This window comes from Sminthopsis crassicaudata, chromosome 1 (genome assembly GCF_048593235.1).
Source record: "Sminthopsis crassicaudata isolate SCR6 chromosome 1, ASM4859323v1, whole genome shotgun sequence".
Lineage (NCBI taxonomy): Eukaryota > Metazoa > Chordata > Mammalia > Dasyuromorphia > Dasyuridae > Sminthopsis > Sminthopsis crassicaudata.
Window position 1 is genome coordinate 403157372 of NC_133617.1, and position 13074 is coordinate 403170445.

General features: G+C 33.7%; 1 protein-coding gene across 1 annotated transcript in view; it reads left to right on the forward strand.

Moving 5' to 3' along the window:
• LOC141550146 (olfactory receptor 2K2-like) overlaps positions 1 to 11174 on the forward strand; it is a 33099-nt gene extending 21925 nt beyond the window's left edge. The window contains exon 2 of the mRNA XM_074280475.1: positions 10215 to 11174. Coding sequence (XP_074136576.1) covers positions 10242 to 11174 — 933 coding nt within the window. The 5' untranslated portion in view covers positions 10215 to 10241. The remainder of the gene's footprint in view (positions 1 to 10214) is intronic.
• The last annotated feature ends 1900 nt before the right edge of the window (positions 11175 to 13074 follow it).

A 13074-nucleotide genomic window follows, 5' to 3' on the forward strand; every position in this document is an offset into this window, starting at 1 on the left:
GACAAGCTGACCCTGAGATGGAAAGGACTGTTCCAGATCCTCTTGACATCAGATACAGCAGTGCTATACAGGAAAGAGAGTGGACTCAACATACCAGAATTAAAGGACTGGTGGACTCCAAGGGTGTGGACTTCCCAACTGAATGCAGAGAACAAACTGAGACCAACATTGAAAAACAACTGATGAACTGTGCATGTAAAATCTTGATAGCAGTATTGAAGCCTCACTATTAGATAAAATATCTATTACTGACACCTCTCCCATTTTTCCCTGGTGTCTTTCCAAGACTTGGTCTCAATCATGTCCTACCCCATTTCTTATGTAAGCTGTGACTGAGCCCATGACGGGATTAGTGTGACCCCGGGTGGTGGATGATTTGAGGTTTGACTTATTATTTCCAGAATCATGGCAGTAAGACCACGCAATTGCCATGACGGGCAACCTCGAGAGGTCTGTTTTCCACCCAGGATCTGGTATAACGTATCCCTGAGTTGGTGTGGTTGACCCCGATGACCTAAGACAGCATTTGGTGGCATGCTATTGATATAGATCGAACGCTCACTCCCCACAACCGGAGGCAGGTCACATAGCCTAAGACAGGCCTGTCATCTTACAAATGAAAAAAGGGGGACATGCCAAGGCCCTTCACCCAGACATCTACAAACCATTTTAAGATTAGATAAAAGTCTTGGCCCCAAAGGAATGTCCTGGATGTGTGAGAACTCCCTACCCCAAGGTTTTTCTGACCCAAGCATTAACTGTCAAAAACATGACGAATGTTCCAACCGCAAATCGTCACATATTGCCTTGACTTTCTGATATATGGTCAACAAATGTTATATCTTTTGTTCTATGGAAATTTACTTTGCTACATGGCATTCGCTCCACAACATATAAAAACCCTTTGCTTTGCCTCAATAAACGAGCTATTCTGTCACTACACAGAGTAGTTTCCATTCTTTCTTTCTTTTCAGCCCATTCCCAGGCAAACGCCTTCCCCAGCCTCCGGCTTACAGACTGATGTGTGACTTCAGCTGTCCCTAGTTCGAGACCCGCAGGCCGGGTCAAATTGGTGCCCGAACAGGGACCTGAAGATCCATATCAGCCCGACGGATTGACGAAGAGAAGGAGAGATGAACCGCCTGGCTTACTCTTTTACTTCTCTCTTCACCTAAACACCTCTTACCTTTTATTTCCTCTGCTCTTTTTGATTTCTACTACAATCAGTTTTCTTCACAAGTATCTAGCATTTGTAACTTATACTCTGAAACATACAATTTCATTTTTCTATTATTATGATCCCGAATGTCCTTCTATAATACAGTTATAGTCTCCAAACTTGATTTGATTTAATAGGCAGCTATTAAATAGTCAAGACTAGAAATGTCCAGGATATGAACCAAAATAGGGGATTATGATTGGAAAGAAGCAGAAGAAATTTGAGAGATGATATGGATATCTTTTGAAAACATGGTCTTCCAACTCTGAGGCATCACTACATACACCTCAACTTGACTAAGATAACAGGAAAATATAATAATGAATGTTGGAGGGGATCTGGGAAAACTGGGACACTAATACATTGTTGGTGGAGTTGTGAACAGACCTAACCATTCTAAGGAACAATTTGAAACTTACCCAAAGGGCTATCAAAATGTGCATACTCTTTGATCCAGCAGTGTTTCTACTGGGCTTATATCCCAAAGATATCTTAAATGAGGGAAAGGGACCCACAGGTGCAAAAATGTTTGTGGCAGCATTTTTTGTAGTGGCAAGAAGCTGGAAACTGAGTGGATGCCCATCAATTGGAGAATGACTGAATAACTTGTGGTATATGACTGAAAGGATGAATAAATTATGATATATGAATGTAACAAAATATTATTGTTCTATAAGAAAGGATCATCAGGATGATTTCAGAGAGGTCTAAAAAGACTTAAATGGACTGATGTTAAGTGCAATGTGCACAATCAGGAGATCAGTATACAAGTCAACAACAAGATTACACGAAAATCAATTCTCATGGACTTGGCTCTTTTCAACATTGAGATGATTGAGGCCATCTCCAATGAACTTGTGATGAAGAGAGCCATAGAGAGAGGATAATGGGAACTGAGAGTGGATCACAACATAACATTTTTGCTGTTTGCTTGAATCTTGTTTTCTTTCTCATTTTTTCCCTTTTTGATTTGATTTTTCTTGAGCAACATGATAATTATATATATATATATATATATATATATATATATTTGATTTACTTATATTTTATATATTGGATTACTTGAACATGTATTATAAAACTTTCACTAATATTCTAGTGCTATTCAACTTCCTTTTTCTTTACTTGTCTTTTTGGTCTGGATGTTGTATTCCATTAATTAAAATAGGGAGCTTCATATGAGGAAACACCTGTTGCCAATGTACAGTAGCAGCTGTTCTGCATTTTATTGTTTTAGAGAGTCACTTATGAGCATTGAGAAGTTAAAGGATTTGCAGAGGATCTCATGGTCAGGCTGTATCACAGACCAGACTCCAGTCTTTTTTTTTTCCCTTTAGAAAAACATTCATTCCCAAGTCAAACATTTGGATCACCAAGCCCCATGATCAAAGGTGGGGACACTATACATTCAATGGGCCAGGATTATCTCGGTTTCTTCTCTTAACATCCCAATTGTAAACCTGGGCCATATTGACTTCTATATTGGTAAACTGTTCCAAAGGAAGTCCAGATCTTCCTGAAGTTATAACAGATTGCTGGTGGCAGTGCAATGGTTTTTCTCCAAGAGGGCCTGAGCTTCATCAATGTCATACTCAAGCAGCACATTGGCCACTAACCACAGGTAGACTTTATCCATTGGAGGAACTGAAGCTTTGCAGTAGAGTTTATCAGATAGTAAGAATCTAATCTCTAGGGACTCTGTGGTATCTTTTTTCTTCTGTATATATTTTAAAATGTGTAATGTCTGTCTGCTTTCAGGAATTTGACTTTTTAGTCTTTTTTTCTCATCTGAATAAGGTTAAGTTCCATAAACTTATACTTCTGATACTGCTTATCCAATTTCTTGGTTTTTGTGCATCTCAGGTTCATTAATCTACTTGTTATTCCAAACTGCTTCTTGTTAGGGAGAGCTATCATCTTCTTTGATTGTGCCATACATCCCTTACCTTTTATCACAAAGTCCACAATGTATGTTCCTTGCTTTGATAGCATGCGACTGACACTTTGTAATATATGGGCTTCTCAGACACAATAAGGAATAAGGAAGGAGAGTGCTGAAAAGAGCTCATACCAATTTGTCATAACCAATTGTTAAATTTTCCATGTAAGAAGTTATTTGAGAATTGGCAAGATACAAATCAAGGCTTCACTTATTGTTTTGCTAATTGTTTAAACCTTAGGAAATAATGAAGTAAGTGTTAATAATGCAGAATAAATTTAAAAGTGTGTCTTGCTAGGGAAACTGCATATCAGCCTTATTAAAATTAATTTAGATTTAAAATAAGTAGATAGCATAAAATTGGAATATTGCTGTGACATAAGAAATTATGAGTTAGTAGAATTAGAAAAATATGGAAAGACATTTATGAAGGAAGGTATTATCCATCTTTAGAGAAACCTAGGACAAAAAAATATATGGTGTTATATAGATGTATATGAATGTATAAATGTATATTATAGATGTCTACATATATGTATAAATGTTTGCATGTATGGATATATCTATGTGGCTGTATATTATATATATATATAGTTTATATGTTTCCTTGTGTATGTATATATGTGTGTGTACATAAATATATGTATGTATGTATTCACGTGTGTTTATTGATTCTTTTTTTTAAATTTATCATAGCTTTTTATTTACAAGTTATATGCATGGGTAATTTTACAGCACTGACAATTGCCAAACCTTTTGTCCCAATTTTTCCCCTCCTTCCCCCCACCTCTCCCCCACAAGGCAGGTTGTCCAATATATGTTAAATATGTTAAAGTATAAATTAAATACAATATTAGTGTACATGTCCAAACAGTTATTTTGCTGTTCAAAAAGAATTGGACTTTGAATAGTGTACCAATAGCCTGTGAAGGAAATCAAAAATGCAGGCAGACAAGTAGAGGGATTGGGAATTCTATGTAGTGTTTCATAGTCATCTCCCAGGGTTCTTTCGCTGGGTGTAGTTGATTCAATTCATTACTACTCTAATGGAGTTGATTTGGTTCATCTCATTGTTGAAGAGGGCCTCATCCATCAGAATTGATGATCATATAGTATTGTTGTTGAAGTATACAACGATCTCCTGGTCCTGCTCATTTCACTCAGCATCAGTTCATGTAAGTCTCTCCAGGCCTTTTTGAAATCATCCTGTTGATCATTTCTTACAGAACAATAATATTCCATAATATTCATATACCACAATTTATTCAGCCATTCTCCAAATTGATGGGCATCCATTCAGTTTCCAGTTTCTGGAGGGCTGCCACAAACATTTTTGCACATACAGGTCTCTTTCCCTTCTATAAAATCTCTTTGGGATATAAGCCCAATAGTAACACTGCTGGATCAAAGGGTATGCACAGTTTGATAACTTTTTGAGCATAGTTCCAAATTGCTCTCCAAAATGGCTGGATGTATTCACAATTCCACCAACAATGTATCAGTGCCCTGTTTTCCCACATCTCCTCCAACATTCTGCATTATCTTTCCCTGTCATTCTAGCCAATCTGAGAGGTATGTAGTGGTATCTCAAAGTTGTCTTAATTTGCATTTCTCTGATTAAGAATGACTTGGAGCATCTTTTCATATGGCTAGAAATAGTTTCAATTTCTTCATCTGAGAATTGACTGTTCCTCTCCTTTGACCATTTATCAATTGGAGAATGGCTTGACTTCTTATAAATTAGAGTCAATTCTCTATATATTTTGGAAATGTGGCCTTTATCAGAACATTTGATTGTAAAAGTTTTTCCAGTTTATTGCTTTCCTTCTAATCTTGTCTGCTTTAGTTTTGTTTGTACAAAAACTTTTCAATTTGATATAATCAAATTTTTCTATTTTGTGATCAATAATGATCTCTAGCTCTTCTTTGGTCATAAATTCCTTCCTATTCCACAGGTCTGAGAGGTAAACTATCCTATGTTTCTCTAATTTGTTTCTAATTTCATTCTTTATGCCTAGGTCCTGAAGCCATTTTGGCCTGATTTTGGTGTATGGTGTTAAGTCTGGGTCAATGCTAAGTTTCTGCCATATTAATTTCCAATTTTCCCAGCAATTTTTGTCAAACAGTGAGTTCTTATCCCAAAAGCTGGGATCTTTGGGTTTGTCAAACACTAGATTATTAAGGTTAATGATTGTTTTGTCCTTTGAACGTAACCTATTCCACTGATCAACTATTCTATTTCTTAGCTGATACCAAATGGTTTTGGTAACTGCTACTTTATAATATACTTTTAAATTTGGTACAGCTAGACCACCTTCATTTGATTTTTTTTCATTAATTCCCTTAAAATTTTTGACCTTTTTTTTCCCACATGAACTTTGTTGTTATTTTTTCTAGGTCATTAAAATAGTTTTTTGGGAGTCTGATTGGTATAACGCTAAATAAATAGATTAGTTTAGGTAGTATTTTCATCTTTATTATATTTGCTCGCCCTATCCAAGAACATTTAATATTTTTCCAATTGGTTAGATCAGACTTAATTTGTGTGGAAAGTGTTTTGTACTTTTGCTCTTATACTTCCTGACTTTTCCTTGGCAGATAGATTCCTAAATATTTTATACTATCGGTAGTTACTTTAAATGGAATTTCTTTTTGTAACTCTAACTGTTGGATTTTGTTAGTAAAATATAAGAATGCTGATGACTTATGTGGGTTTATTTTGTATCCTACAATGTTGCTAAAGGTGTGGATTATTTCTTTTTAGTAAAATCTCTGGGCTTCTCTAAGTATACCATCATATCATCAGCAAAGAGTGATAATTTGGTTTCCTTGTTACCTATTCTAATTCCTTTAATCTCTTTCTCAACTCTTATTGCCAAAGCTAGCATTTCTAATACAATACTGGATAGTAATGGTGATAGTGGGCAACCTTATTTCACTTCTGACCTTATTGGAAATGGTTGCAGTTTATCCCCATTACATATGATGCTTACTAATGGCTTTAAATAGATGCTACTGATTATTTTAAGGAAAAGTCCATTTATTCCTATACTCTCAAGTGCTTTTAATAGGAATGGATGTTGGATTTTATTAAATGCTTTTTCTGCATCTATCGAGATGATCATATGTTTTTTTATAATTTGGTTATTAATATGGCCAATTGTATATTCACTCTTAAAAGTAACCTTCTTGGGGTGGGAAGACAGGGAAAAAATTAAGTGAAAAGTGAACAGCAGAGAACAAAAAAGGAGCTACAAGGAAGCAAAGAAAAGATGTGCAACTCTGAACACTGTGTAGTACTTATTACATAGACTTTCTTGACATGGAAATTTATAACTTTAATTTTTAAATTCTCATGTTCTGTGAACATGGCAAAATTTTTTATTTTCTACTTAATATTAAAATTTAAAATAAATGAATGAGTGAATGAATTAATAAATAAATAAATAAGTAAAGTGTGTCTTGCATGCAATTTGGGGATGGGGAAAGAACTGGTTGTTAATCATTTGCAGTCATACTCCTGCAATAGGATCTGTGTACATATGACAGCCACAACCAGGATGAGAGGGTTCTAATTGCTCTGATATAATCAACTTCTGTGCTATATTAGAGGCAGCTACAATCAATTCTAGTTGATTCAATGATTAACATGCTGGACTGGGAGTGAGGAAGACCCAAGTTAAAATTCTGCTTCTTACACTGTCTGATTTTCTGGCCCTTTCCTTGAAATAAGCATTAGGATAATAACATCTACCTCCCAGAGTAAAATAAAATGAGATAATATTTGTAAAGTCCTTTATAAACTTAAAAGTACAATATAAAGGTTAACCATTACTTTTTTTACTTGTCCTTTTATGACTATAACCTTATTCATCGTTTTTCTTGGCCACCCTCAAACTGGCTTTTGTAAATATAAGTATGACGATGATTATCATCATCTTTCTTCCTTATTCCAATATTCCTCTTTTGTGTCCTTTAAATTTTTATCCTCTTCAGTCATCATAGATTCAACTTTGCTGGACATTTTCCCCTTTTTATACAGCCTCTCTGATAAGAGTGACTTTATCCTATGTATTTTAAAAGCATTTATTAAACATCTACCATGTGCCAGACACTGTATTAAGTGCTTTTTAAAATATCTCATTTGACATTACATCCCTGGGAAATATATGCTATTATTAGTATTCCCTTTTTACAGTTAAGGAAATAGAGAAAAAGAGAAGTTATGTGCTCACGGTCTTATATCTAGTAATTGTCTGAAGCTTAGTTTAATCTCTGGGCTTCCTGGCTCCAGATGCAGGAAAAGAAGTTTAAAAATTGAAAATAAATATATTCTATTATTTCTACTCCCCAGAAAAGGGATTTTAGACATAGAATAATTGTAATCTCTCAAGTTACATATTGAAGAAAAAGAACAACTTGATACTGTGGAAAGAGCCTTAACTTTGAAGTCAGAGATGCTGGTTTCAAATCCAACCTTGGCTGTTACTTATCTTTTTTACCTCTGCCTTGCCTGACACTGGTAATTAACCATCTTTCACACCATTGTATACCTGAAGAACATTCCAAAAGCACTCTAAAAAGCTGATTGTAATTGGGTCTTTGGGACCTTATTCCCAAAACATTATGAAGTGTCTGACTTTCTTCATGTCTGAGAGTCATACCTTTAAATTGCTCAGGGAACCTTAAAGGTCCCTAAAAGCAACACGAGATGGATGAAATACGGGGTAACAATAAACACAGACTAATTTCTCAGTGGCCAAGGCAGACCTTCTTCTTTAGCTAGTAAAGTTTATTTTCACTTACTGAAGAGAAAAGAATTTCAAATTAAAAGGATGAAAGGAAAAGAAAGTTATTAAGTTTATAAAGTGCTCATAATTGGAAACCTGAAGGAAAAGGTAAATTAATTCTTTTTTTTTCCTTTTCAGAATAAGGGAAAGATTCTTGGGAGCTGTCATAGGGTTTACATTCAGGAAGATATGAATTCAGATTCTGACTTAGAAACTTCCTAGATATGTAATTCTAGGAAGGTGTTTTAATTTCTATTTCCCTCACTTTCCTCTTTTGTAAAACAAAGTGGCTGGATATGATGGACTAAAATATTTTTCTTAATTCTAAATCTCTGATCCCATGATCACCCTTCTAAGGTTCCACCTGCTTCATTGCATGACTTATTAGAACTAGATAGCCTTTGCTACAGTAAAACAAATAGATGGTGATCATCAGTATTTGAAGGTAATAGAAATTATTTGAAGACTTGTCTCAGTTACTCAAGTTCAAAATGTCTGAATCATGCTTGGTTTCTCTCCCCCACCCTCCGTCTCTTTCTGTATCTCTCTGCTACATGAACATAACTAAATCTTTTAATTCATTTATTTCTAGAGAAGAATCTTGGAAATCTATCTCTTCTTGTACATGGTCATTGCTCATTTCCTTGCTCTTTGTCTTCGGCCATGATTCCTGAATGTTTTCCTTCCTATTAATCTCTTCTCTTAGCATAGTCTAATGAGAATTTAGACTAAGCTACTCCACAATGTTTAGATTATTAATTATGCCTTGTCTCTTTCTTCTCCTAAATTCAAGATAGTTCTGATTTTAAGGTACTTTCTTCAGAGGGTCAACATGTCAAAATATATTATAGATTTAGAGCTAGAAGAGATATTTATGTCCAACACTATAATTTTACAGATGAAGAAACTGAGACCCATAAAGATTTAACAGCTTGTCCTAGGTCAGATCCTTAGATAATATCCTTAGATAAGGATAGGTGTTAAAATTTCAAACCAGTTTCTCATCCTCCAAATTCAGGTCCATTGTACCACTTCCCTAAATATTTATTATTTATATATCACAATGCTTGTCAGTTTTTTTCTTTTTCTTTTTTGTTCATAGCTCAGTGCTCAGGCATTATTATTTCCCTTAAATAAGACTAGTAATTTATAGTAAGGTTTTTTGCAAGTTCAAGATATGATCTTTTTTAAAGTTAGTTCTACATGCAATAGGAAAATATAATTTTACCAATGTCCTTATAACATGACACATCCTAGGAAATTAAAATAATTTTATCATTATTTTATCATTATTAATGGTTAAAATTAGTTTTAATATTTTAACTAATAACATAATATCCAAAATTTCATGGGTTACCAGGCAAAATTGGAAGTGCATTAATGTGTCTTTTACCACACCATTTTAAAACCAGTGAAATATTTGGTGTAAGGTATTATTCTGGGCTTTAAAGGAAAAATAGTCATTGACACCAAGGAATTTGTGTTCTCCTAAGGAAACACAAATCTAAATATATAGGTAAATACAAAATAATTTTGAGAAGGAAGAAACAACAATTTGGTAGATTTGGAAAAATAAGAGAAGGAACACCCTTTGAAACCTTGAAATAAGCAAGGGATTTTTAGAGGTGAAGATAAGGAGGGAATGCATTCCAAATATAGGGAATCACTTACACAAAAGCAGAGAAAGCCGACATCTATTTAAGTTTAAATCACTCAACCTTCTTTTAATTTTTATTACTCACCATTTATGCACACTAAGAGTATTGTTTTACATACTTTAATACTGCCAATGTCTCTCTCCTCTCAATTTCATTCTAATCGACACTTTGGATAGATTATATTGCGTTGATATTTATCATTTCATCTATGTGTTTATGAAGAATCAAAGAATCTCAGAGAGGGAAGGAACTTCTTTGAAAAATGTTTTCAAGTCCAATTCCTCCCTAAAAGTGAATCCAATATTTTAAAAATCTGTCCCTTGCATTCTTTTACATTGCTCATCATTGCATGATGACTACTACTGCTTTTAGTAGTTAACTCAGTCAACTTAGATTTTTGATATTTTGTTAAAATTTTGCTCATTAAAAACAATTTTCTAGTTGTTGACTAGAATCAACATTCTTTAAATTCTTTATTTCTGTGGAAAAGTTTACATTTTAAGAGACTCTTCTTAAAAGGTTAAATGGCATAAAAGAGGAAATAAAGTGGTACATTTTTATGTGTATAAATGATGTTGTCTTTGTAATATTTTCTCTTTATTTTTCAGATGGAAAACAGAAGATAAGAGACTGAAATGAACTGGAGTACAGTGACAGAATTCACTCTGGAAGGATTTTCTCAATATCCCAAACTTGAAATCATTCTCTTTGTCTTGTGTCTTTTAATGTACTTGGTAACTTTACTGGGTAACAGCATTCTCATTACAATCAGCATACTAAATCTTCACCTTCGCACTCCCATGTACTTTTTTCTCAGCAATCTTGCTTTCATGGACATCTGTTACACTACTTCCTCTATCACTCCTATGGTGGTGAAATTCATAACAAAAAGAAATACTGTTCCTTTCACAGGGTGTGCCCTGCAAATGTATCTCTCCCTTGCTATGGGGTCCACAGAGTGTCTGCTCCTTGCCATGATGGCCTATGACCGATATGTAGCAATATGTCACCCCCTTAGATACCCTATCATCATGAACAAAAGTGTCTGTCTCCAGATGGCAGCTGGATCATGGATAACAGGTTGTCTTACTGCCTTGCTTGAAACAAGTTCTGCCCTGCAACTGCCTCTCTGTGGGAGTTCCATCAATCACTTTACGTGTGAAATCTTAGCATTGCTAAAGTTAGCCTGCACAAGTTCATTTACCATGGACATGATCATGCTGGTGGTCAGTGTTCTACTCCTTCCAATTCCAATGCTTTTAATTTGCATATCATATAGTTTTATTCTCTTTACTATTCTAAGAATCAATTCAGCAGATGGGAGGAGCAAAGCTTTCTCCACTTGCTCAGCCCACCTAACAGTGGTGACCTTGTACTATGGTACTGCCCTTTCTATGTACCTGAAGCCATCATCAGCAGTTTCTCAAGAAACTGACAAGTTCATAACTTTGTTTTATGGGGTTGTTACTCCCATGCTAAACCCCATTATTTATAGTTTGAGAAATAAAGAAGTGAAAGGGGCTATGAAAAAGTTACTCAGCAGAAATATCTTTTCAAAGAGACTCTGAAAGGCTTAGTATTGAATTTATTATTAGAAAGAAAATGGTTAGATTTCCATAGAAAGTGCTATGGTGGATTTAATTCTTAGGATGTAGGTTTCAATTTACATAATTGGTGTGGCTACTTCTATTACTGTGCAACTTAGATCATCATGAATTAGGAGGTATATTTCATGAATTTCTATCAACACATAATGGTTAATCTGCTTATGATAGGTCTGTGGACTTAAAATACCTTTGATAGTCCTTAAACTATCTTGTTATCAAGTGTGCTCCAATGCTTCTAGCATGGTCAAATCTGCTAGAGTCTACACTCTCAATATTGCCTTTTAGAATTTATTCTTAATTGCTGTACATTCTGAGACATCAGGGAAGAGTCTAGGAAAATAATTTATCACATTACCAGAAAAAATTAAAAATTGTATGTTCATATTGATGGCTGAATAAAATGTTTTTCATAAAATTCTACACTTTGTGAAGAGAGGGGCAATAATTACATCAATTGGATGAAAATGAGAACTGAACATGGATGATACTTGCCAAGGGTCACATGGCAAGTAACATTGACTCTTAATTTCAAAGTAAATAATGATGATATCCTCTATTTCTATCTTTTAATCACATGTGAGCTAGTATTAACTTGTAGCTTTGTTAATGGAGGGACTAGTAGACTAATGGAGGGGAACAGATGAAGACATTTAGAATTAGAAAGTATGTAGAAGGAGAAACTCTGTTTTAAAAAAAGGTCACAATACCTCAATACTTTGCCATTCTTCATTACTGGACTCATTATTTTCTCAATTATCATATGATCTTCCACATGAAATCTATAGTTTTGTAGATATACAAAAATGGTTTGGTTCAACTATAATTTTTAAAAAATTAAATCTAGAAATTAAGGGCTTTTTCTTCCTCATGAAGAGAAATAGATGTTGTAATTTGAAAGAATAAAATATCAGTAGTTGGGTTAGCTTGGGCAAGTCACTCTTTCTTGTGATTCAATTTATTTATCTGTAAAATGGAATTATATTAGATGATATCTAATGGATACTTCCAGTTTTAATATTCCTTGATTCTCTTAAATTTTCTCTTCTATTCTTTTTTGAAAACTTTAACAGCTATCAATAGAAACATTCCGGATAACAATAAGTTTAAAACATAATGCAAAATAGTCAAATTATTTCATTTCTGATTTATATATTATATATATGCACATAATTCAAAAGTTTTAATAAAAATATTCAACACCAAGCATAATAAGAGAACATGTAGTCTGAGACAAATGGTTATTTTTGTGTCTCAAGCTTCTCTTACTCAATGATCATAACTTTACCCTCCAGAAAAACAAACTGTATATAAACTTTATTACCACAGAGGAGTATAGAAGTCACCATTATTGCTTTTCTGGCTCTCTAAAATTTTTACTACTTTGTGTGTAATAGGAGTTTTTTGTTCTTTTGTTCTTTGCTTATGTTTTATTCTCTGCATCACTTCACAGAAGTCCTTCAATATTTATGTTCTTTATATTTATTATTTTTTATGGTGCAATAATATTTTATTACATTGATCTACCATGATTTACTTATCTTTTTTCCAATTAATAATATATTTGCTTTCCAACCTTCTCCCTCACATCCACTGTAGCATTTTGCTGTTATAAAATATATATGAACATATATATATATATATAATGTATATATACATTATAATATATATATACACATAAAGCCAATAAATTTATAACATAGCACAATATATACACAAAATGAATATATATATTTTATAAATTTGTGTGAAGCACAAATATATATATGTGCATATATATATTATAATGTATGTTGATAAGTATGTAAGTACATACTTATATGTATATGTTATATGCATATTTATATATCTATATATGTATGTA